At 46.1% G+C, this 26,851-nt stretch overlaps 1 protein-coding gene across 1 annotated transcript in view; it reads right to left on the bottom strand.

Annotated features, from left to right (window-relative positions):
- TMEM272 (transmembrane protein 272) overlaps positions 1-16,743 on the bottom strand; it is a 29,642-nt gene extending 12,899 nt beyond the window's left edge. The window contains exons 1-3 of the mRNA XM_074982636.1: positions 16,696-16,743; positions 12,579-12,650; positions 21-80 (exon numbers count right to left, since the gene is read on the bottom strand). Coding sequence (XP_074838737.1) covers positions 21-80; positions 12,579-12,636 — 118 coding nt within the window. The 5' untranslated portion in view covers positions 12,637-12,650; positions 16,696-16,743. The remainder of the gene's footprint in view (positions 1-20; positions 81-12,578; positions 12,651-16,695) is intronic.
- Between the last annotated feature and the right edge of the window lie 10,108 nt (positions 16,744-26,851).

Raw genomic sequence — 26,851 nt, 5'->3', positions numbered from 1 at the left:
AACTTCTTGGATAGACTTACCTGTGAAAGCCATGGACAGTGGTAAAGCCAGGAAAGCAAGAAGCCCAAAAATAAAGCATGCTGTAAAAAAACAAGAATGATGGGTTATTCAGATGACAATATATCAAAAGATACCACAGTCTATTAAATATGTCCCCTGGCACCAGGTGTGTGGACAAGGAGTGTCCATAATCTCATGTAATGAGAGCCCTTGCAATTGCAACAAAATTTTTCCAAGTGCATCCTAATGCAGTAGTGTCTGTCGTACAAGAAGACAAACAATTGCAGCAGGAGAAGTGTTTACTGGCTCTGTTCATTTCAATAATGATTAAATCTGGTGCCTAATGATGGGCATTCATCATTGTTAAGTAAAATATCTATCTATAAAAATGTTATCGCAGTTAACATGTTGCTCAGATGCAAACAGATCATAGGGGTGAGTAAGAGCACTAGAAGGAGGAAGGGGTGACTCAGGGAATAGGAAAAAGCCAATGAGGAGAAAGGCCATGTGATATCCCTTCAAAGTACAAGTTTGCCATATTTGAACCTTGATGTAACATTAATGAGTTGGTTTGGGGCCAACCCCACATAATGCAAACAGTAGGGTAAAGTCAGGCCCCCGGTCACTTTGCACAGCTCAGCCCTGCTCATTCAAACACCCGCCTCAGGTCTCAGCATGCAGGAAGGGCTGGAGCCTCAGCACATACAGCAGCTGTCCCAGCACATGTAGCTATCTGCAGATCCTGCGCAGAGATCTTGGAGTGCTTTACCAGCAAAGGTAAATATCATCACTGCCATGTCACAGGATTAGAAATTGAAACACAAGGTGTCATAATGTTTATGGGCAGTTACTGAGCTGGGAACAGAACCCAGTCACCTTGCTCTGAGTCCCAGGACAGTTTCTAATCCTATGGCAAATTCGGGACACTGGTCTCCAGGGATGGGGGGCTGCTGTTCCATGTCAGGGCTTCTCAGCAATGGGAGCAGCTGCCCCACAGTGAGGCACCAGGGATGGGGGTTCCGCAGCCTCCTAATGAGGGGAAAGGGAGACTGGGGGCTCGGCAACCTCACAGCAGAGGGGTGCCAGGGAATGATGCAGCAGCCCCGTGGCAGAGCTCACTGGCAGTGGGAGCTGCCTCTGTGGGGTGCCAGGGAACGGGGCAGCCTCCCAGTGGAGGAGCTCCATGGCAGCAGGGCTGCTTCCTGGAGACACCAGTTGCCAGGGAACAGGGGCCCCTCAAAATATGGGACAATTTGCCCATTTTCTTAAAGTCGGGACACCCGTGAGACAGCTTAAATAAGGGACTGTCCGGGGAAAAACCCTACCACTGGACAATGCGACCACCCATACACCACACTCCATTAACTTTATTAGATGTGTGCTGAGGCCTGGTACTTCACTCCTTCAGCTTCAAACACAGCGCATATAACAGTCCCACTACCCAACAAGGGCTGAAGGTATTTGAGATCATGAAAACACTGGTTTCTTCATTCCCCCTCTATTTTCTTCTACATTAGCTGCTCTCTCTTTCCCACAAACACTTCCCAGGGTAGCAATTCTTCCTCCGCATCAGTGGTGTGCAAAGAGGCCTATGCTTGGCTGAGCACTTTCACAAACCCTTAATAGACAACCTCTCATTAAAACAATTTTGCACAGGCTCTTGCACATCACGGAATGCCACGTTCCATACTAACACCCTCTCACTGTTCCATTACCCAGACTATTATGCTAATACACGGGAATGATTTTCGTTAGAATGGGGTTGAACGCCAAATCCTACCCAGGAACTCAACTAGTTGCCGAGGTAACACCACCTATTACTCCCGAGAGTACAGCTCAGATGTTCAGTAGTTGAGTTAGTCTGGAGTGATCAGTAATCTTTCTCTGTCTTGTGGTCACTTGATAACGAGTAGGAGGTCCTCATGTCACCCTTCTAATTGTGAGTCTGTTGATGACTGACCATTCGGATTCTGGAGCCTCAGGTCTTATTACAGAAGGGGCAGGTGTTGGCAGCTGTTGGAGGGGCAGTTTTTGATGCTCTTTTCTTCTTCTCCACCTCTCCTTGTCTGCACGGCGGCGGGACCTCTCAAACTGTGCCACCCCCTCACAGATTACTGCTCTCCACTGGGGACGGTCCTGGGCAAGGTTCTCCCAAGCATCGACACCAATGTGGCACTTTTTCATGTTTGCCTTCAGCATGTCCTTATAGCGCTTCCTCTGGCTCCCATGGCTACTGCAGCAGAATATAGATCAACTCGTTTATTGTGAGGATGCCCATCTGCCTCATTTTCAGCAGGACAGCCCCATATTTCAGGTGCCATTCTGGGGTCCTGATTTATTTTGCAAAAGGGACCAATTGCCCCATATTTCACACGGTGGTTCACCGGCTTCCTCCAGCGGGAGTTGGAGTGGGAGCCTGGGGGGGCTGAGCGGGGAGGGAGTGTGAGTCAGGGCTTCAGTAGTGTTGGATCTGGGGCCAGGGCTGTGGGGGTTGGAGCAGGAGCTGGGACTGGAGCCGTAGCCATGGGGGGTTGAGCCAGGGCTGCAGGGGTTGGAGCAGGAGCCGGGGTTAAGCGGCTTGGAGCGGGAGCCAGGGCTGGGGGGTTGGAGTGGAGCTACTGGAGCTGGAGCCATGGGGCGGTTTGAGCTGGGGTGTGAACCAGGCCCTCAGTGGGGTTGGTGCCAGAGCTGCCTGATTTCCCCCAGCTCGGAGCTGGACCTGTGCAGCAATGCAGGCTGCCACCCACACCCCGGGGAAGCCAGGAGCTTCACTGGCAGGATGGCAGCCCTGTTCCCGGTGCCCCAGATAGGGTGACCATCCATCCCATTATTCCCCATGTCACATATTGGGCCAGGGGAGATATGGTCACCCTACCCACTGCCATCTTCCTTCCCTGGGCCTCTTCCGCCTGTTCCATCTGGTACGGTGTACAGAGAACTTTAAGAATAAGAACCAGGCCATGATTCCTAAACATGCACTGGATGTTCTCTGTGACATGTTCTGAAGAAAAACCACTGGAACAGGCTCCAGTATATGCTCTAAATGGCTTGGCCAGGCACATGCATATGCATAATGGCTCATCCAGCACACAGGTGTTTAGTTTTGCATTTGGCAGCTTTCTATCCACTAGTTTGGTTTTGGAGGAGGAAGGTGCCAGCAGGGACTGCTCAGAGCTAGAGAACAAGAAGGATAATGGCTGATAAATTCTGTTCCCTAAGCAGTCACTGAGAACATATTTACTCATTAGCGCTCCATTCAGGCTCATCATGCTCTGAGATCACGCACTGGAGGGACTATACAGTTGGCACAGTTCTGCAGCCAGTCACAAAACATCACAAGCAGCTCTAAAGACTGGCTTCCCCTGATCCCTGTGGAATCTTCCTCTAATGGCACATACAGATACTGGCTGTTTCGTCTAGATTGTGCTGCCCCTTGCTGGATTTAGGAGAAATCAGTGGAACGTTAGGCTCTTACATAGCTTTGTGGGGTCTGAGTTATGGCGCCCAGGAAAACCCTGTTTTAACTGCAGTACACAAAGGCAGTGTAGACAGTAACACGCTCCTACAGCTGGTTGGTGATCATATGTCCTCACAGTTGGGCTGCAGAAACCCACCCACTAGGACCTGAGCCCTCATAGCAAGTGGCCAGGCGTCTTGTGTTCTGGGAGAACACACTCACAGAACAAGTGGAGATGGCTGCCTGATTTTCCAAGCATGGCCCAGAAGAAACTGTGTTCTGGGAACCGAGAGATGAGGGCTGGAGCCTTGACAACTGGGTGCGAGGAGGCAGGCAGTCAAGAACTCTCCCTGCTCCAGGAAGGTCTCGTTGGATTGCAGAGACGAGAAGAAGGTGGTTCCCATGTGTCTGGGGGTGGAGGCTTGGGCCAAAAATGAATGACTCGGGGTGCAGGAGGGGGCTCCAGGCTGAGGCAGAGGAGTGGGGTGCAGGAGCTAGTGAGCGCTCCAACTGGAGGTGCCGGCTCTGGGGCTTGGGATGAGGGGTGACTTTGGGCAGGAGGTTGGGGCGAAGGGCCTGGCTGGGAATTAGGAAGCTGATGTGTGATGGAGGAGGGGGTGGGCAGGGCTGCGACATGGGGTTGGGATCCAGGAAGGAGTGTGGGGTGCTTCCTTGGGACAGCTCCCATTTGGTGGTGCAGTGGGGCTAAGGCCAGCTCCCATCTGCCTCTGCCTCTGCCTCTGCCTCTGGTGCTGCCGCTCGGGGAAGCAGCCACAGCTGGCACACCCCTGCAGCCCCTGGGGGGAGACGTGCGGGTGGCTCCATGCACGGGTCTCATCTGCAGACACCCTCGCTGCAGCTCCCATTGGCTGTGGTTCCTGGCCAATGGGAGCTGCGGGGGCAGCACTGGCAAGCAAAGTCCTGAGCTTCCCTGATGGCTGAGAGCTGCCAGTGGCACCTGCCGCTTGAGGCCAGAAGGGGAGGTGTGGACTGGATGAAATTCATCAGGGGGCTGGATATGTCCCATGGCTGGTGCATCCCCATCCCTGGTTTAGGAGAATCATTAGTTTCTGATCCGTCTCCTGCTTGACTCTCTCTCACTCTGCTTCCCTCTGGTGATTTGAAATCTAAGTTACTTTGTGCCTGCCAAATGTGCTTCCTCCTGCCGTTTCTCCCTTCTCCTTCCCGCTAGCGCTCTCCTGCTGTCTCTAATTACATGCTGAGCCTCAGCCACACCACAGAGGTCTCTCCCCTCCTGCAGAGGGAATGGGTTTGCCATGGAGTACTTACATGACACCAATTCGTTTGTGGGCACCTCAGACTTTACTGTGTTGCCAAGATTGTTTCAAGACCATTTGAGGTTTCACATTACCTCAGGCCATTAGTGTTTATTTCTTGGAAAAAGTCACAGGCCCCTGTTGTGAACAGTGAACCTGGGGAGGGAGAGGAGGGACATGCAGCCAGGGGCTTCAGCTACCCGGGCCAGGACTGCTTGAGACTCCGCTGCGGTCCAGACAGTCCTGGCAGTGGAGCACAAGCAAACCTGAGGCCGGGAAAGGACCTTCAGGTAGGCATGTAAATCTATTTCCCATTATAGTGATGGTGCTCCCAGTTAAGTAGGACCCAGCTGTCACTCTTCCATTGAGCTAGAATAGGTAGCAGTACAACAAAGAGAGGTAGTGTTGTTATCGGCTTTATTTCCCCTGTAAAGTTAGGCCAGGAAGCCATGCAGAGTAGTTTGCTTAAATACACAAGCTCAGCTCTCGGGTCCTCTTGAGAAAGTATCCTGAACGTTTCATGAAAGCAGTCCCCTCCTGAAGGGTGCCACGGATGCCCATCTTACTCCTTCCTCTGCAGTAGGACACTTTCCCATGCCACTCAGTGATAACTTTGGCTGGCGCCATTTCAGTAAGGAGGTAAGCAGCATATGGGCCTGGGTGGCTTTGGAATGCCAGCAGCAGCTGTGCTTTCTGTGCCTTGTGGAAACCAGGGCCAGGTTTCATTGCCAAGCACACCGAGGCCAAAGCGTCAATAAACAGGTCTAGTACACAGCGTTGGGGGGAGGAAGGGCAGGGAGTGCTGAATCGCTACTTCTGCTTTCCTCTGGGGGTTTGAGCTGAAGCTCCTGCCTTTGCAGCCTGGAGGCGCTCTCCCGCCACACCCACAGAAAGCCTGCCAGGTAAGGAGGAAAGAGAAGAGGACTCTGGATAACATGCTCAGCAAGATTCTGCAAGCCAGCACAGCATCAGACCTTGAGCATAGGTCTGAAGGATGAACATTGAAGGCTGTATGGAGAGGGAAAGAACAATGAAGAAAATGGAGGTGGGGGGATACATAATGGGGCATCTCTGGCAGCAAACACAGATGCTGCAGAGTCTTATGGACCTGCAGGTTCAGCGCACACGGGCTGACCTCCCTTTCCAGTCCACGGAGAACTCCAGGTTAGCATCTGCATGCACACCACCTCAACAGTGCGCATGGCCGCAGGGTCTGCATCCCTACCCCACCACCCCGTGTCCAGGGCCCAGTAAGGACAAGGAGCATTTCACACGCTGTGACCTGTGAGAGCCATAGTTGAGGTATGTGGAGCTAAAATGGACATGACTATTCCTCCCTCATCTTCAGTCTCGGGTCCACAAATGTATTATGTGTTTGCTTTTAACTGGGAACTGGGAATTCAGACCTGGCAGCAAAAGGAGAGGCTGGGTGGGCACAGAAAGGGGTCTGGGACCTGGGCAGCACAGGGAGATATGGGGCTGAGAGATGGGGGCACAGAGAGGGTCCCTGGCACACAGGCAGGGTCCTCTTAAGATTTGGGTGGTCATGGAGCGGATCTGGGACCTGGAGGCACACAGATGGGGCTCTTGAGGGGCACAGAAAGGGGCGCTGGGCAGCTGGTGGGGTTGGGAACCTCAGGCCACAGGGTGGAGGCCCATGGCAGCTTAGGAGCATAGAGGAGGACAGGTACCTGGGAGCACAAGGAGGGGACCCCAGGACCTGGAGGGCTGAGACCTGAGAGCACAGGGAAGGGTACCTGGAAGCTAAGGGATCATGGAAGAAGGCTAGGATCTGTGGTGCAGGGAGGAGTCCTCCAGGAATAGGGTGGACATGGAGGGAGGCTGGGACCTGGGGGCTCAAGGAAGGGTCCCCATGGAGCTTGGGTTCAAGGTCAGAGTCTTCTAGACTTACTGGTCTCTTTGCCCTGCTGTTTTAAGTCCCTTCTCCCTCCCCCATCTGGAAGAGGCCAGAAACTTCCATCTCCCCTTGGCCAGCTGAGATTCCACAGACACACTCCATTGGGCAGCATCCCTTTTGTTCAGGATGTCCATGGAAAGAGGAACAGTGGGGCTGGGACACTCTCAGAGGATGGTAGGGAAGAGCCCCTGACTTGAGAGGGCAGAGGTGAGACTCAGAGCCAGGCTGGAGGGTGTAGACATGCCCTAAGTAAGAGACATAAGAGAATGGCTCAGAGGACTTAATTTATAGGTCACCCATTCAATTACCATAATATATTTGACAGACAGGGAAACTTGGACACAGGCAGTAAGGGTTAAGTGACTTGCTCAAGATCAAAAAGTAAATCAGCGGCTTAGCTAGGACCTGAATACAAATCTCTGGGTTCTCAGTACACTAACCATGCCGCTTGTTTATAAAATATAATTGTTACCCTCACAAGAGGGACGTTTATTATGCTGATTTCCTGGATGAAGAAATACAGGTGTAAAGAGAAGTGAAGGGCCTTGCTCAAAAATCTCAGAAGAACTTTGGTAGGGCCAGGAACAGAATGCAGATTTCCTGTCTCCCTGGCCGATATTTTAAATATAAAACCATCCCTCCTCGTGAGTGCCTATCCCCAGCTGGCCATGACTGAATTCACTGTGTACTGGGCACAGTGCTAGTGGTGTATGTTTAATGAGTAAGTGGTCTCAGGGCAGATGCTAAGCGGACGTATATCCAGACCACAAAAAACATCAGCACACCTATCAATTGTCGGGCCCTAGAGAATACAGCATGCTGTTCAGAGCGCTTTCATAATAGAAACAGGTCAATGAACGGGTTGTAATTTAAAGGACAGCAAAGAAACTTGAAGGGACTAACTAATGAGGAACAGAATTGGATCCAGTGAGCTTGGCTAAACAGTGACCAAATGAGGCAAAATAAGTCTCTGAAGGGCATAGACACCCAAGAGAAAGATGGACTATTTGGGGTGGTGATAGAGGTATAAATAGAGTACAACAAGTGGGATGAAATTTGGGCACAGGAAAGATTACATTGACCATCAAGAAACTGGTCCTTATTGTGGGATTTACCAGTGGAATAGTCTTGCAGGGGAAGTTGAGGAATTCCACCTTTTGAGCACTTTAAAAGCAGAGTAGAAAACCCACCCTAGGAAATCCCACAGGAGCAGTCCTGCACTGGAAGAAATGTGGATTCATAAATCTAATAGGGCTTTTCCACGTGTAAACTTATATCTGTATGGCCCCTTTTCATCTCAAGAGATGGTGGTTAGCAGCGGCGGTGAGGATCTATGGGCCGTGTTTGAGTCTGCAGCTTCTCTCATGGCTTATCTGTCCAATATTGGTTTTGCATGGTCAATTGCAACTTCTATAACGCTATGATAACACACTGCAACACAATCACTTTGCAGTGTAAAACGAAGCTGTTCAATCAGGTACCAGTCCTCCAAATATGTGATTTGATGACGCATGAGTAGTCGCACCAAGTGAAATGCAGCCCTGTGCAGAGAGACACAACTAGGGATTATTTTGGGGGAAGTTCTATGACTTATGCAATAAACCCTTGAGTTATGCAGGAATTACATTCTTGAAACCTTGCGTAACTTGAATTTTCATGCGAGTCAGGCAGGACGGCCTGGTTCCCATGGGCTTACAGGAGCCAGGAAACAGACTGCTCAGTTTCCAGAGTGGTGGGGAGCCAGGAACCAGGGGACAGTGTGGTTCTCATTTCCCCCTCAATTGCAGGACCCAAGAAACTCATCAGTTCATGGCTGGTCAGTTTCCTGGTTCTTCCCATGCAGGGCAGCTGGGAACGCCGGCTGCCACTTGATTCCCAGCTCCCCTCTGCTTGCAGGACTGGGAAACTGAACAGCCTAGTGCTGGTCAGTTTCCTGGCTGCTTCTCCCTGTCTTCCTCCAGTGGCACAGCTGTCACCCTGGAGGAAAACAGGAGGAAGAGGCCACAGAGAAGCTTCAAGTTGTGCTTAACTCGCATTAAAGCAAGTTACATGCAACTTGAAGCCGCATATTTCGAGGGTTTACTGTATAAGAGATCAGGCTAGATACACACACTGGAGCTTCTGGCCTGGGCATTTATGGCTGTGAATATAATGTGTATCAATTTGCCTTGACATGAAACACATATCCCGGCCAGACCCACCAATGCAGGTGAGGAGGCAAAGAGGGCAGTTGTTCCCAGGCATGGCGATTCAAAAGGGCCCAGGACTCCTGGCTGCCACTACAGCAGCAGTGCTGGTGGCTGGAGCTCTGGTCCTTTAAATTCCTGCCAGAACACCATGTGGTGTACTCTGAGCCGCTCTGAGGGCTGAGAAGGGGACCAGCATGTTCCAGGTGATGCAAAGGGTAGCTGCCCCCCGGCCCCCTGCCCCGTCCCGCCTGAGGCCCTTGTCCTTTTGGGGAGCCCAGAGCTGCCCCTCCTGCCTCCGCCCCTTGCCCAGGGGCCAGGCAATTCTGTCGTCCCCCTGCTCCTGGCAACATAATAATAAAAGCATCTTCTTTCTATTAAGGGTGAAGTGAGGAGTCAGCTATGAACAAGAGCCCGATTAAGCCCTGTGCTGGTGGGACAAGTCCTTGCCGTGCTAAGCTGCAGCCAATCTAATAACTAAGAGCAGGTCTGGGGGCTCCTAGAGCTGATACGTAAGCCTCACAGGGGAAACAGGAATCCGATTACTCTTCCTGAGGGTGGTGACGGACACCACAGGCTTTGCCTTGCTCCTGCCTAGCAACCAGACCTACTTTCCCTTGTTCCAGTCCTGGTCTTAGCTTCAGATTCTGCTTCTGTTCCTTGGCTATAAGCACTGGGCCTCTAACCATACAGCACTCATACTGAGCAGCGGGTTCCTGGGCAGAAATAAAATATTGTTTTCTAGCACTAGCCCCTTAATTGCTAAAAATCACTATATGATGCAATTGATGCTCACATAGCCTATCCGAACAGGAGTTTAGCAGTAATCACATGAAGCACTACAGTGTATCACTGATTTGCTTTGCAATACAACTGGAATCGAAAATTGGCTCTAATGCCTTTTGGGCAATTGCCTGGGGCGCACTGAGCCTAATGTGTTGTTAAAAAAAATAAGACAGAGGAATTTTAAATGATGCTGCATTAGTAAGCTGGACAGTTATGTTCATTTAATGATCATCAAACTATTAGGTTTATATCTGGCATCAGAAGTGGCCTCTTCCTGAGTGCTTTGTGAGAGTTATTTAAAGGCCAATGAGAAATTTAAATTTGAAATTAATTAGCAGTTTTGTTTTAACTGATGCCTCCAAAATGGATTTTCCATTATTGCACAGATTACCCATAATTACGGTTGGGTTGAGTTTTGCACTTAAATATAAGGAAAAGCCTCACCATAGAACAGTAAAGATGGAGGAATTGAAGTGCAATGCCAGAATGCAATTTTTCAGCTACAGCTCCTCAGTTCCTATTCACTGGGGTAACTTTACACACCTTCCATGGGGTTCCTCCTGACTCAAGCCAGTAGATGTGAGATTAGAACCAAACTCATTTTTTCATTTGAAAAGGGTATTTTTTTTTTCCCATCAGTCACTTCTGAAGCGCTGGTGACACCACAACACCAGCAGAAAACAGAAGCATTTCAACTGTTTCATTGGTAGGAACAGAAATCTGAAAATGCACCGCCTTTGCCTTCTGTGTCCTGAAACCCAGAGAGGTGTAAAAATAATGGTCAGACTTCTCTGCTGTGCTTGGTTTGCACAGGGGGCCACAGAGGTGATGGAGGGTTGGCAAGTTGCAGAAGCATTTTGTCTCCTCAGGCAGTTCTGAGCCACCCGTTGCTCTGGTGGCAATTAGAGATGTCTGGGACCTTCTCTAGACGGTGCCAGATGGTCACATCCCCAAGTGGCCACCTGCAAAACAAGCAACATCAGAGCGCACAGTGCTCTGGACATGCCCCCTCACAATTCTTTATTGGTGGGGATGAGATTGAAACACAACATGAGCTGGGGACTGCTCCCCACCAAGTGCGTCCTCAGCCAGCCAGTGGGAACCAGTTGCTTCTCCTGAGCCCCTTTGTGTCACTGGAGCAATGAAAAGAGAAGTGATGGGGACAGAGAATCTGGCCTAGCAATGATGACTACTGCTGTATGTCCTCAGAGTGGGAATTTCATCGGATTCCCCAACCTAGGTCACTCCTGGCCTGGCCCTTGTTAAGATGACAACCCTCTGTAACTTGGTGGTGTTTTTGACTTGGGCAGCTGGTACTTGGTACCTCCTCAGAAGAGAAGGTAAGGTTCAGTGTGGTCTCTTGCTGTGCCATTTCACAGAGATGCAGCAGGGTGGCTTAATAGCAGCAGAGTATTTTGCACTGAATTGCTTTCAGCCAGACTATTTTAGGCTACATTTATAGAGCTGGAGAAGGAGATTGGTAGAAAATATTTAGCTGAAGTTCTAGCATATTGGAATCAGTAACTTTAAAGAGGAATATAGCTTTTGGGCATTCGGGCATTTTATTGTAATCTTTGTGGAATACCGTATTTCACAGGGGTTGTGGGTTTGAGGTCATTTTGTTATGGAATAAAGAGTTTAGTGCCTTAATCATTCATGGACATTTGCTCTGAGCTTTCAGGGAGCTCTGTCAACTGAAGCCAAAAGTATCCACATGAGGTCCCTGAGTAGCAACCACACACTGAAGATTACAATGATTTGTTTGGGTGAGATTTCAGACATGTTCAGTGGGCAAACAATACGAAGGAATTTTCTTTCTCATCACTGAGACTCTGGATTTGGAAAACATCATCGATTTAAAGTGATGGCATTAGGAATTCAGAGCACAGCTGACTTAGTCAGATGCTAGGTTAATGGCCACCCCTATGCCATGGGTTGGGTCTTACGCAGTCTCAGAAAATGTACAGGTGCTGCATTATTTGCCCTGTGATTATCCTCTAAACAGGGGTTCTGATGGCGCTTCTCCACCACTTGTCGCTAGTGCAGAATGCTCAAAGGACGGGGGAATACCCAAGATCATATTATACTCCACTCAGTATTCTTTATCTCCACCCTGACACCCTACAAAATGGCAGAAGGATTTTTAAGATGGCCCTGTTGCCTTTAAAGCCTTGAATTGTATAGGTCCAGGCTGTACTGGAGAAAACAGCCATTGGTATTAGTAAAATTACTATAGGCCCTAGGAGTGCCAGGCCTGGATCAGAACAGCATTGTGCCAGATGCCATACAAACGTAGAACAAACAGATGGTCCCTCTCCCACAGGGTATTCAGTTGAAGTGAGGCTTGTCCTGGCTGGTGTTTTGAGTCTCATATCACATGACTTTTGGGGTGGCTGGTCATTGTGCTTTGGATCAAAAGATGGTTGGGATTGTGCTATGGCAGGTCACAGGGTATGAGACCCACTCCTACCAGATGTCAACCTGCACCGTCTTTAATGGGTGTTTTTCATTGCACATCTATAGTGTAGCACATATAAAATATCACATGTAGAATTACACTACATTTGGCTCTGCAGTGCAGTACACTGTCAAGCATTTTAAGGTGTTTTTCATTACCATGCAAGCTCCACAGCTGGGGAGTGCTTTATACATACAACCATTAGTTCACCCATCTATCAACCTGTCGCTCTAAAACACACACAAACAATAACACTCCAGGTAGGGAAGAAGAGTACTGCATCCAATGGAAATTACAGGGGCAGATTACGTAGGCGGAATGTATATATTCAAATTAAACGCGACCCTGCTGCCAGTGTGCCACCTTAGGCCCCACCCACTGGGCCGGATCTGATGTCTTTAACTAGCTATGTACTTGGTATCAGCCCATTTTCCTAACTATAGTAATCTCAGAGCAGTTGAAGTAATAGGAGATTATTTCTACAGCGGTGACTTACCATTGCTGGCAATTTTCGATATGCACTGGTGACAAGCTTTCTCCAGGCCAGCAGCCATTGGCGATCACAGCTCTGGGGATAGAAATAATCAAGGCAATTGGATAAACTGTTTTTAATTAGCTAAAAATGATGGGCCAGGTTCACTGCTTTGCTTTGCTGTAGCAGCTTTGTGCCCACCCAGGCTCCCACAGCAGCTGCACATCGTATTGCTGGAGAAGCTCCAGGTACCCTAAGCTTACACATGAATCTAGCCAGTCTGTCCCACTACACACTGAATGCTAAATGTCTGATTCTCCCCTCTGGTGCAAATCAGGGTGTAAGTGAGAAGAGACTGCACAGAGCAGGAGTGGGGAAACTCCCGTGGTACCGCCAGATGTGGTTTGTCACTGAAAGCTGCTGGCTGGCTGGCTGCCAGTTTGATTACCTGAGATCTACAGGTATGGAGCCTTGCAGCTACCGTGGCCACTGTTGACCATTCCTGGACAATGGGAGCTGCATGAAGCAGTGGCCCAGCTTGTGCTGCTTCCCACAGCTTCCTTGGGCCAGGAATGGTAAACCGTGGCCTCTGAGCGCTGCAGGGCTCTGTCACTGTGGACCCTCAGATAAACAAACTGTCTGGCGGCTTGCCAGCAACTAACCCTAAGGAGCCACCCTTGGTACAGCTGAAGAAAAGAATGCACAGTGAAAAAGGGGTGTGTGGTCATGGGCGGCAGGTAATGTAGGCAAGGGAAAGCATTGCCTTTCCAAAACTACCTGCATTCCCCACCCCCCCAGCCCCCAGCCAGGCTGGGGCTGCGCCATGGCTGAACAGCTCCCCTGGAGCGAAGTTTGCAGAAGGGATAGGGCCTAGGGCGCAGAAGGGGCGGGGCTGGGGCTTGACTTCCCTAGCTATGTGTTCACCCGCCACCCATAGGTCTGGTGGGTATGTAACCGGGTGCGTCTGAAAAAGAGAAATTCAGAGCCCTCCTCAGAGGGCAAACAAAGCATGTAGCTAACTACTCCCCTTTGGCCTTATGGAAGTTCTTAGTCAGGAGCGTTCTTGCAGGCACACAGTGGAGCTTTCATTAATCCAGGGGATCAGCTTCCCCTGAGGTCCCTGTCATGCTCGTGCCATTAAACCAGGCCCTATGCTCTCTGCCTGCACTGTGTATTAACAAGGCCACATTAGGAAAGACAGTGATGTTTTTAAAAGACTAAAACTGGTGCCCATAATACATAAAGGGGATTCATTTAAAAAGTCATTTGCCAGCAATTTCCACGCAGTTGCATCTGAGTTACCACCCTTCTTGTCCGGTAACTGATGCCAAAGGCTGACTGTTCATGTGGCCACACAATAAGATGATGGCTAGACAGAAGAGCCCTGATTCTGGAGGAGTTCACCTCATCCCCTCCCCTTTCACACTCAGTATGCCACTAAACCATCCCTGGGTGACAAAGATACTTCTGAAGACCAAATATTGTGCTTTTGGATTGCAACAATGGACAGATTTTTAAGAGAATGGAATTGGTAATTAAATGCACTTACTGGGCAAAACTATGTAGTGGTGGTAGGATGCCATACAATTTTCAAAATGTTAGCAAGGCCTCCTGGCTCAAAATAACAATGTAGAGGCAGCAAAAGGCTGCATATATTGGTTCCCAAAGTAAAAGCATGAACCCTTACAAAACCAAATGAGAGGACAGTTTTACATGTTGAAAGCAATGGATTAAACTGAAGTAATTGGTCGTAAATTTTGTTCCCGAAAAACCCAAAATTAGATGTTGTTTGTAGGCACCAGACACAGCTTGTGACATACCCATAAAATGATCTAACTAAATCACTGTGGCCATTATGAGGAAAAACTGTTAAAAAAAACCCAACCTCATATTTTAATGTGCTTAAAAGCAGGCAATGTAATAAACTGAATATATTTCCATAATTTTACTTTTTTGCTAAAACTACTTTACCTATCCTTTATCAGTGCATTTAAAAAAAAAGCTGAATAGCAAATTATCATGGACAAATGAACAACTGTGCAGACTATACTTCCACAGAGCAAGCAAAATGTACTCCCAGTTCAAAATAACTTTGGTTTTAGAGAAAAACTGCAATAAAGAAGAAAAATAAATATAATAGATTCTGTATGTGTGATGATGTCTCCTTCTGGTGGCTGGCTTGAGCAACTATAGCCATCCTAGTACACAGCTAAAACTGAGTTCTGCAGAGGGAGAGTTCTTAAAAAATGTAAAGACTCAGCATTAAGAAAGCAAAAGGCACGATGGTTTCATAGCTAAACACACGCACAGGCTACTTGTACACAACCTCCAGATAATTTCCCCATATTATAGCTTTTATGCCCCCATTTAACTGTTTGGCTTTGAACCCTACATGATTGATCTACTACTTTGGAAAGAGTCATTAAGTCTATGGATAAATGTGCCAAAAAACTCCTTGTCTGCAGGACTGCAACGAATATTAAGCACAAAAGCATTTACTGTCTGTAATTAACAATAACAGATGTGAAAAAGCAACTCAATTGCCAGGCAAATTGAGGGGTAATTTCCTTTGGAAAATTGCCATTAAACAAAATTAAAATTTAAATGACCACTAAAAACTACACTAATCAATGCAGAGTATGGAGGGTTATAGAATGCCAAAGAACAACAGAGAGGCACTCTCGTGTCGCCCACAACAGGTACTACAGGGGTCCCAGAAAATCATTTGATGGCACACTCAGTACTACAGGTCATTGAAACACCCTGACACAACTGGGTAAAATTGGGGACAGAGGCCCACACTGTGGTCATCTTTACCTCTGTTTTACATTCTTGTCAATTCATTGACTCGAAGAGAATTATTGTTGTGTTCCACAGATGTAAAGGCGAGTCTCAAGCCAAAGAGATAAGTTATTCAGTCACCATGGGGATGGTCACGCTAACTGGCAAAGCAGCTGCCTGACCCTAAATGGGAGAAATTTGGCTGGTAGTACTACATATCTGCAGATCCTCTGACCACTCCATGGCCTGCTGTTCCCGTGTGATAGCACAGATGGACTCCACAGAGCAGAGCTCCAGGACATGTATTTTCTCTCCACATCCTGTTGAGTCCCAGCACAGCTGACCTGCTCCAGTCCCTGTCCCTTTTGTGCCAGCTGTGCTGCTGGAGGGGGCCAGGGGAGCCCCAGAATGTTGATTTCAGGACTTGAACTGCAGAAAACTCATAACGCTAATACTTGTTCAGATACTGCTCCCCTTGTTTTAAAACTCTGTCCTTTATTCCTCTAGGCAATAATGAGACGTCTTGGCAGCTCAGACCCATTTGTAAACCCCGCCCAGCCCACTCTCATCCTCGGGTAGCTTTAACTCTAAACTGGTTTGGTGCTGTTGGTTTCTTCCCTAACCTTACATTTTCAGAGTTGTGTTCACCAGCATAAGAATGATCCTCTCTTTTAAGCATGGCTGACCCCTCCACATTCGCAATAACCCCTTTACAGGATTCCCATCACCAGATAGAGAACAGATTCCCCATTGGTCTTATTTGATACCACAAATTGTGCTACAGCTGCACAAAATAAGCTGCACTTTCAATCGCTCCAAACACCTCACACTGTGGAGGAACAAAACAGGAAGACACTCTGTTGCTTTCTAAATTACCAGTCCACTGCACAATAAGGCTACAATTCCTGACGGTTCAATCAGATAGGTTTTGCCTCAAGACCAAAAACCCTTCAGCAGGAAAAACAAGTTCATCACATACTGCAAAGATTCTTGAGGATTTTTTAAATATTCAGAAAACCATTTCTAACATACTAGTCTGCAGTCCATTTCTTCCCGACAAAGTGCAAAATGCTACCTTGTACTTTACTCTGCAAACATTCCTGGCAAATCAGCATCTTTCCAATGAATTTCTCATAGCTGAAAGGACCTTCGAGTGCTCTCTTAACTCACCTCGTAAAACCAATGGATGATCTGGAATGACAATTCACAAGATAGATTCTTCAATAAAAGTATATTGTGAAAGTTGGATCTTGTGTTACACTACAGGGATATTCAGCTTCCAGGGACGCTATTTTCAGTTAGCTGGCTTTAAGTAAACTTGGCTTTTCATTTAATGTCTTTCTCTTTCTGTTGCACGTACCTTTTTTCTCTCTATTGCTGTTCAAATTCCTCTTCTGCAGCCAGGCAGCTCTTCTGCTGTTTCTAGTTATGAGGAGAACTGATTATAATTATTTCCTATACTCCCACATTTGGATTGCTCACCAACCTGAGGCCTGCAGGGTTTTACAGTGCCATCAGGGGGCAGCAGAGGACCCCTTGGAAGTCTTGTGAAAGTAGAAACAGATACTTCCTTTGCAATTTTTTTCAGTAAATTTGGTTTAGCCAGAAACCAGCCTCTAGTAGCAGATGCCTGGTTTATTTTATGGTGCTCAATTTACTATGCTGAGATTTACAGAAGCTACCACATACACAACTCCTGGATGTTGTTGATTCCATATATACTATACTACAGGTTGAACCTCCCTAGTCCAGCATTCTCTCGTTCAACAACATCCATGGTCTGGCATTATTTTAGTTACCAGCATATCCACTTTATCGTGGCTGTGGCCAAGTTTCCCACGGCCCCATAAAATCTGTTTGCAGAGACCAGTCCTGGCTTTCGGTGTTCTATGTTGTTATTTATCTGTAATGCAAGAGCCCAGTCAGCAGTAGAAGTGTTGGTAATGCTGCTAGACAATATTGACCTCTAGTGGTCTGGCAAATTCTCTCATTCGGCACCAGACTAGAAAGGTTCAACCTGTACATCCTAGAGATCTATTTTTTGAATAGTTACACACCAGGTTCTCTTTTCATCATCAGGTGCCTGTCAAAAACTTCAGGTCTAATAATAAGTGCTGTGTCACTAGCTAGAAAGCAATACTTCCTGTACAATTGGAAAGCACATTTGACAGATACATCTCTCTGGGAACAACTACAGTGTTCATGAAGATCTACACATATTTGGGGCTTTGAAAAAAAAGGCCATCAGCTGTTAAAATCATCACTGGGGAACTGACAAAATACCTGCCACAACTTTGGAAAAACAATAGTGAACTCAGCCCTCATGTTTGCACAGAATTTGCATGTAATATAATTTCAATGTTAAAACAAAGCTAGGAGGATGATATCCACGACTGGGTTTACCAGGGCAAAGAAAACTGTATTGCTTAAAGATTTTTTTACGTGCAATTGGTGTAGTATGTACAAAAATCACATACAATGTAGTGCTTCATTTTAAAGGAACCCAACGGTCTTTAAATGTGGGTAAGCAGCATAGGGAAGTGTTTCGCAAAGTGTGGTGCGCAGCCTAGTACCGGTCCTTGGAAAAAAAATACCGATCCTTAGAAAATATAGAGATTATCGCTATGTACTATTATTACTGTGAATAAATAATAAACAGTGAAACATTTATTCATTTTTCATTTTTTATATGCATTTATATTTTGGGGCTGCAAAAAAAGGTGCTGAAAAAACCCGGGTCCCAACATATAAAGTTTGGGAAACCCTGGCATAAAGTATATTCTGTGCATAGTACAGAGGCCCTGATTCTGCAATTCTTACTCATATTGACTAGTACCTTGCTCCACCACTATTCATACTGATGTCAAGGGGAGTGCTCTACAACAGTGCCCATTCATGTTACTGACTCACTGAAATGCAGCCAGCTTTTGGATGACATGTGCCAGCAGCACTATTCGAATAACACAGCACAGCTGTCTTCAGGAAGAGAAAGGCAGCATACCTCCACCTGAAATCACAGTAGTATGAATTTAGTCTCCGAAGTTGGAAGTTAGTCAGGGCAGCATAACGTTTAACAGATAAGAACAGCAAGGGGAGAGAAAGGAATTATTTGGATTAGTCCAGGCAAGCCTAACTAAAAGAAATTAGATGTGACTGAACAAATCAAAGCATGGGCTGAAGAAAATTTTCAATCAGGAAATAGCTAGTACACTGGCGAATAGATTCCCAAGGAAACGATAGAAACCCTTTTTGCCTGAATCTTTAAAAATTAGAGAGAACACACTGCTAGAGGCAAATGTGTATTGTCCAAGAGGTATGGACGCACAATTACCTACTAAGTTTTTTCCATCTCCAGTTTTTATTTTTAACTCCAAATCTTCTAACCATGACAGATGACTTTGTGGAAGGGACGCTGAAAGGCAGAGTAAAGGAAACAGATGAGCAAAGTTGGCTTCTAGACACCAGAAGCTACAGAATACGGAAGTCTTTTCTGTGCTGGACACTTGTCTGTGTTATGAAAACCAGCTACATCTCTGCTAGCTTTGCCAGCAGCGGGACTGGGGATTAAATTGGTATGTGGGGGGGGGGGGGGGGCTGAAGGACTCTCACCCCTCAAGGTGATCCTTTCTGCACAAGATTAAGCCACAACAACAGGGAAAGCTTGCACTGCAGCTGTGCTCATTGGAGTTAATTTTCTGTGTTTCTTTTCTATGTTATGCAGCAATGGTAAAGGAAGGCAGAACAAGCAACTGCAGAAAGAAAGATCAGGATAGACCATAAAGGAGCTGTAGCCTGTCCTTTAGTTACTTACAGAATCTCAGTGGTTATTCCAATTAAAACATTCCAATGTACAATAGTTGTGTTTCTTTACTATTGGCTATTAAACTGCCTCAGGAATTCCAAGACCCAAACAAGCTGATCAAAATGGTAAATTTGTTTCTTCTTCATGTTTGAAGATTGAAGAAGCATAAAGCACATTTCATAACAATACTGTGCTGATTTCAAGCCTTCCAGTTCCCCAGGTGAAGAACCACAGATAGTTGAAAATACCATTGTCAACAAAAGCAACTTCCCTCCCGAATGCATTTTCTTTTCTCTCCTGGAAAACATTTAATGAAAGTCCTAATCTTGGACACTGCTGCTCATGTTATTTTGTGATGATAATAGTGGGGAAGGAACTGTTCTGTTCAGTTTCTGTTGCAGTTTCGCTAGATATAAGATTCTGATCTTGCTTACACTGGAGAATTCATACTGGTATAAGAAGGGTATTTCTGCCCCTTCTGGTGACTTCTGTGCATTTACTGCTAATTTACACTGGTGTCTCTGAGAGCCTCCTCAGAACCCCACTTTCCCAAGAGACTCATACAATGGGTGGAACGGGCCATTATGATTACTTCGTCTGACCCCTTGTACAACACAGATCATATGTAAAACATCACCTGATAACTCATGCACCAAGTCCATAATTTCTGGAAGCATTCATTGATGAACAGGGTGATTCTGTTCTTCTTTCAGCACAGCCAATGCCACTTTCTCTGGCAACTTAGTGGAGAAGAATCCTTAGTACTGCTGGAAACACTCATCTAGGAATGTGGTGTTTTATTTCCCATTTGAATTTCCTTGTACAGAAGCTGGACACCTTCAACCACAGACTGTCTCATGCCTGGATGACTTACAAGTCAAGCAAAACACAAATGGAGTTATAACTCTCCTAATTCATTACATTTTTTTTCAATGACAGGATTTGGCAAAATTCAGGTGCACATAGGGCACATTTGCAAAGTACCTCTGAAAAGACCCCTGTATAATTTACACGTACATCCATCTGGGGCCCTAAACTTAGGCATCTTCATAGACATATTTAATAACTACATGGGTGATTGGTTGTTGCACACAACAGAGTGTGTAGTGACTTGACTGCATCAATAGATGGCCTATTGGTTCCTCTTTAGGGATAGAGACAGGCCCCACTAAACTCAATACAAGTCTTTGCATGGACTTCATTGGTCATTGAACTGGGAGCTAGGGGCCAACAGGGAGTCTGAAGAGGGAGAAGTTGATTGAGAACCCATCCAGTTAAAGTGGATTCCTGAGCCATCCTGCTTTGTGTGCCCTGTAAGGAATGTGAGTAGCAGTAGCGCCCCACAGGCAAATTCATGTTAATGCCCAGGAAGTGCGATGAACCAGGAATAAACTTGGTTCCAGAAGAATCACCACTCTTGTGCGAGCAGCCCAGTCAGGAGAAAGCCTGGTGAGTCCACCCGCCTCGACACGTGCTCATGGAGAATCAAATCAGCATTGTATAGTCACGAGGAAAAAGGGGTGGGGTTTATATTGCCAAATCTGATTCAGAATAACTCAGTGACAATTCCCTTGCAGAGCCAAGGCACAGAGTAGTTATGCCGTGATGGAGCTGGTTGAGGCACATCAGAGCCCCTCCATCACTTGCCTTTACCCAGCTCTGCCCCTTCTCCCCGAGTGCCCCAGAGCCCCACCTTCACAGCTCCCAGCCCCCAATCCAGGCTGGCTAGTTTCCACAGGCCCTTCTCCCCCTGCCCCAGGAAGGAGAATGCAGGGCAACAGCACTTCACCCGCCCCTGTTCCAGGAAGGCCGGCGACATGGCGGGCAGCCCCAGCGTCCAGAGCCTAGCAGCACCACCAAACCAAGTGAGTGGAGTGGAGCAACCAGTTGGTGAGGCTCAGACTCTGGCAGCCTCCCCTACTCCCACCAATGAATGTTTACCTCAACCAGCCACATCAAGGTGAAACTACCCTGTGCTTTATCTCCCCAAGGATTTTAAAGCAAGACAGCTAATTTGAGTGCAGCTCTCTAATTATGAAGCTCGCACCTTTTCCCCAGCCAATGGCAGCTAGAAGTGTGAGAGCAAGCCACCTCCATCTCACTTCGTACAGATTCCTATAAACATACGGCAAGTCACGGGAGAACCAGGCCCAGGGTGTGCATTCAAGCAATGGCTCCTTCTAATCTGAGAATCTGTGCGCAGGTTGACAGAGCAGTTAATTCTGAAACTGCTGAATAAAATAGTGTTAAGTTCCCTTGTAGAAATGATCATCTTATGCTCATGCTTTCAGAGAAAAAAGCTTTTTTTTTATTGTGTATTAATAGCAACGCAGGTAGTTATAAGGAAAGAAATTCAATGCAGCATTTATTTTTCAATTGTTCAAGGCAAGAGGTGAATGTTTAGCTCACCACTGCTTTGCTTAGCGCTGGAGGGCTGGGAGGGTGAAAACACACTGCCTTCCATAGCATTTAACAGCTATGCCAAATGGGACCCTAGAAATTACAGTGTGCAATTATTACAAGCTGATCTCTGCAAAAAACAACAGGAATAAATCAAGGCCAAATGCCCCAGCAAACAGCCTGTGCTGCAGACGTAGCAGGCCTAGATTGCTGCAAACCTTTTTGGTGTTCCTAGCACAGTCAGCGCTGTGCTTGATTCTGCTGGAGTCCAGCGTAATGAAAACTTCCATCTTTGTGAGAACTCAGAGAGAGGAGATGGGCCACATCCCCAAGAGTCTGCACTATCCCTGCCGCTTCTCTTCAGCAGCTACATGAGAGTGCGAGGAAAGACAGGGAGGTGTCTGCCAGCGGTACCCCATTAACACTCAACTCTGCGTAGGCTTGGGAGGAGGCAGTTCAAATTGCTGTTGGGCATCAAGGACAGATTCTGCCTGGCTGTGACATTATCTGATTAAAATATGACCATATAAATCGTTGTTGCTACCACTGTTATATAACTGCAACAAATATTATACAAAGTATGTTGCATAAAATGACTATGAAAAAGTTATGATTTGCCAAAAATCCTTTTTGTATGCATATATCCTTGTTGTATTTGAAGTATTGAATATTGGCTCTATACCTGAAGCTGGCACTCACAATGTCAATTGTATTTGCTTTCAGGTAACACCCACAAGTTAGTAACAGAGAGGTAGCCCTGTTAGTCTGTACTCCAACAAAACAAAGCAGCAGAAATGTAACACTTTAAAAACTAACAAAATGATTCATTTAGCGATGAGCTTTTGTGGGCCAGACCCACTTCATCAGATCTGCAAGGTATTTAAATAAATCAATACCCACGAGGTATTTAGTATCAGAGGGGTAGCCGTGTTCGTCTGGATCTGCAAAAGCAATGAGGGGGCCTGTGGCACCTTATAGACTATCAAAAATGTACGAGCATAATCTTTCGTGAGCAAAGACCCACTTCATCATCCTGCATGTGACAAAGTGGGTCTTTGCCCACGAAAGCTTATGCTCATACATTTTTGTTAGTCTACAAGGTGCCACAGGACCCCTCGTTGCTTTCACAAGCTAGTTAGTCAGCTCATTGTAAGGGAACTATTCAAATTGAATGGCTCATCAATGAACATTTAACTTACAATGGACCATGGAAGACCCCCATCTACACTTAATGGATTTTCCTCGGGACATTCTAACTACAGTATAGGTAAAGGCCTCTGCTATGACTAGGGTAAAGCATGCACAGACATGAGGCTTGTTCTTTTAATTCTGTAACCAGTTGTGTTACCTGTAATTTTCCACATGCTAGAACAATGGATTTCCATTCACTTGGCGGAAGCTGCTGACTTAAGGCTCAACTCTGCAGGCAGTGGCACGGGACGTAAGGCTGGCATCACCATAGCATGTGTTCCTTACTTTAGGGTTCCTGCTGGTGGCTCTGCCTTCAAAGCTGGACTCCTGGCTAGCAGCTGCTGCTCACCGGCTGCACAGCTCTGAAGGCAGTGCTGCCATCAGCAACAGCACAGATGTAAACACCTCCGCACATACAATAACCGTGTAACACCCTCTAACTACTTTTGGATCAGGATCCCTACAATTACAAAACTGTGAACTTTCAGATGTAAATCAATGAAATAAGGAAAGTTATAGTTTTTTAAATCCTGCATCTGAGAAATTCTCCAAAATGGACCATAAATTTGGTGAGACCCTAGAATAAAGATAGCAAATGGATGATGGAGAACTTCTATCTCTTTATTTTGTGAGAGCCACTCCAAGAAGAAACAAGAGGTGAACAAGATCTTAGAGGAGGGGCTCATGATCTTCTGGGAAGAGATTGTAGCTTTCCAGCAGGACATCAAAATATTCAGGGAAAAGAAAAAGAAGGCCTTTGGGGAGAAAAATCAAGGCTTTCTGTGAGGGGTGTTTTTTTTTTCTTTTTTGTGTTTTGTTTTGGTTTTTTGTTTGTTTGGTTTTTTTCTGAAGGAGAACAAAGACTTTCAGGTGGAAAACAAAATGTTTTGAGAGACCAAGGCCTTCCACAAGAAGATTAAGGCCTTCTATGTGTGGACTGTGGCCTTCTGGGAGAAGAATAAGGCCTTACCCAGAGGAGAGCAAAGCTCCAGCATATGTACTATTTTTTTTTTAATTTTTAAATTACATTCCTAACCCTTGTGATTGCAAAAGAGCTTGAACAGGTGAAGTAAATGTATACCAAAGCACTCTTGTATGATTTTGTCTGCACGCAGCTCCAAATAATAGCTCTGGAATTAACTACACCTATCCCTCAATGTATGAATGTAATTTGTTCCATGAAAACTGTAAGGTGAAAATTCATAAATCAAAAAAGAAATTCCCATTAATTTCAATGTAAAACCTTCTGACTCGGTCCCAAGTCCTAAAAAAAAATCACCCAATATTTTTCCCACATGTTTACAATACTATACAACCATACAAGCAAGAGCAGTGCTACTTTATTGCCTTTTTTTTTTTTTGACATTTGTACCACTACCCTGTTCTTAGTGGTGAAGACGATGATGTTGACAAGAGTTCCATGGGATCATCTGTGTCATCATCGGAAACAGCTCTGTAGTGACTTCAACCGCCTTAATTGGGGTTTTATGTTCAGATTTTGAGGTTGAGGGACAGCTGATGTTGATGAGGGTTTAGGAAGAGGTGATGAGGTTGAGGGTTGAAAAAAAATGATAGAATTGAAGTTTGTACTGCAGCCTATCACAGAACTCCTGATAGCATTGAATGGCTTCATGACTTTGTTGTTTGCATGTTGAACTCCGTTCTAAGTTTGAGTTGTTGTCAGCAAGAATTTGTGTAGCTGTTGCCAATGCGCTGAAGAATTTTGGGAGCATTTTCGTGTCCAGCATTTCAAAGCAAGTCATGGTTGGTTTGAGTACTTTAAAGTGCGTTCACATTATCATAGTCTGTGTGTTACAGGCAAAGCAGCAGCTTCTGATATTCAGGAAGCTAACATTTTCCCAGACACGTTCCGATGACTAATTAATGAAGGTGGATAGTCTCCAAAACAAATCTTTAATGTTTACAAAATGGGGCTTTTCCGGAAAAGAATGCCTTCTCAAACCTTTATTTTCAAGACAAAAAAGCAGTCAAGTAGCACTTTAAAGACTAACAAAATAATTTATTAGGTGGTGAGCTTTCGTGGGACAGACCCACTTCTTCAGACTATAGCCATACCATAACAGACTCAATATTTAAGGCACAGAAAACCAAAAATAGTTATAAAAATTGACAAATCAGAGAAAAATGATCAAGATGAGCAAATCAGAGAGCAGAGGGGAGGGGGGCGGGGGGAGTCAAGAATTAGATTAAACCAAAGAACTCTTTGGCATACTTGGCTTAATCTAATTCTTGACTCCCCCCCCCCGCCCCCCCCACAACCCCTCTGCTATCTGATTTGCTCACCTTGATCATTTTTTCTGACTTGTCACCTTTGATTACTGTTTTGGTTCTCCGCGCCTTAAATATTGAGTCTGTTCTGGTCTGGCTATGGTCTGAAGAAGTGGGTCTGTCCCACAAAAGCTCACCTAATAAATTATTCTGTTAGTCTTTAAAGTGCTACTTGACCGCTTCTTTGTTTTGATAGTATATAGACTAGCATGGCTCCCTCGCTGTTACTTTATTTCAGGGGATAAAACATAGGCAACAGGATCAACTGACATTACTTCTAGGTGGAAATTTGGAAGGAGACATGAAATTGAAGCCTCTCCTTGTTTACCATTCAGTAAATCTGAGGGCATTTAAAGGCTTACTCAAGGCATTATTTCCTGTGGTCTGCCATTCTAATCAAAAGGCCTGGGTGACAAAGCAGGTTTTTGCTGATTACACAACAAGCTACCTTTCAGCACTCATCTCTAAATATTGTGCTGAAAAAAATCTGGAAAATAAATATCTGTTGATCCTCCATATTACTCCCAGTCATCCTATTACTCTGGCGATAACATACAAGTGTTTTGTTTTGTGGGGTTTTTTTTGCCCCCAAATACCGCTTCCATCCTTCAGCCAATGGCTCTATGGTCTCGAAGAATCAACAGACCTTGTTGCCAAGTGTAAGTGCTTGCACTATTCAGTTGACTGAATATGTACATTATTAGTCATCTGTGGAAGGCACTCCTTGTTTACCATCACTGGAGCTCAGGCATATTATACCTCTGTGAAGGGCCCCAGATTGTTTTAAATTAGATTAAAATACATACTTTCCCTGTGATCGTTATTATACAAAGGAGACTAAAGCATCTCACAGCTTGGCCCGCAACCATGGTACACAATTGGTTTTAATTGCTATTTGTAGTATTGTTGTAGCCACAATGGTCCTGGAATGTGAGAGAAACAAGGTGGGTGAGATAATATCTTTTACTGAACCAACTACTGCTGGTGAAAGAGACAAGCTTTAGAGCTCTGCAGAGCTCTTCTCCATGTTGAAAACTTGTCATTCACTGACCAAAGCTGGTTCAATATATTACCTCAACCACCTTATCTCTCTCAACTGTTCTTTGACGAAGTAGTGTAGATTATCCCTTTGCTCACTGACAGAAAGATGTGAACTCACTCTCTCTCTCGCTCTCTCTCTCTGACACACACACACAAACCATATTTATGGCCCCCAAACATTGCAGTAAGTACCTCATAAGCACTGGTTGATTTATCCTCATACACTGCTATGAGACAGGGAAGTTCATTTATCCCCATTTTACAGCTGGGGACCCAAGGCCTGGAGAGATTAAGTGATTTGCCCAAGGTCGCACACAAAATCTCAGAAGAGGTGGAAACTGGGCCCAGAACTCAGGAGGTCTAGTCCTGTGCCTTAACCAGAAAAGCCATCTATCGTTCAAAGGTGAAAATTTAAGACTAAATTAAACAATTGCACAAATTGTGTGTACACACAGGTGCAAACACTTTGTTTTTGTAAAGTATCCATGTGGGACATGGACAGGAAGGCTGACAGACTTGCTCAGCCCCTGGGCAAAGAGGGTGGGGGGCAGCTCCATGCTTCCAGAAGGGGAAGGCCCTCAGGTGGAAGGGTCAGGGCTGGGGACAGACAGACAGACCTCAGCACTGCCCAGAGAGTACTGTGCCATGGCCACTCCTCTTCCTCCAGCCAGCCCTCAGAGTCACCTGGAATGCATCACGTGAGGCTCCAGCAATGATTTAAAGGGCCCAGGGCTCTGGATGCTATTGTGACAGCAGCAGCAGCATCTGGAAATGCAGGGCCCTTTTGCCTCAC

This window comes from Carettochelys insculpta, chromosome 1 (assembly GCF_033958435.1).
Source record: "Carettochelys insculpta isolate YL-2023 chromosome 1, ASM3395843v1, whole genome shotgun sequence".
Taxonomy (NCBI): domain Eukaryota; kingdom Metazoa; phylum Chordata; order Testudines; family Carettochelyidae; genus Carettochelys; species Carettochelys insculpta.
Note: the sequence above shows the minus strand (reverse complement) of the source record. Positions and strands in the feature narration are given on the sequence as shown.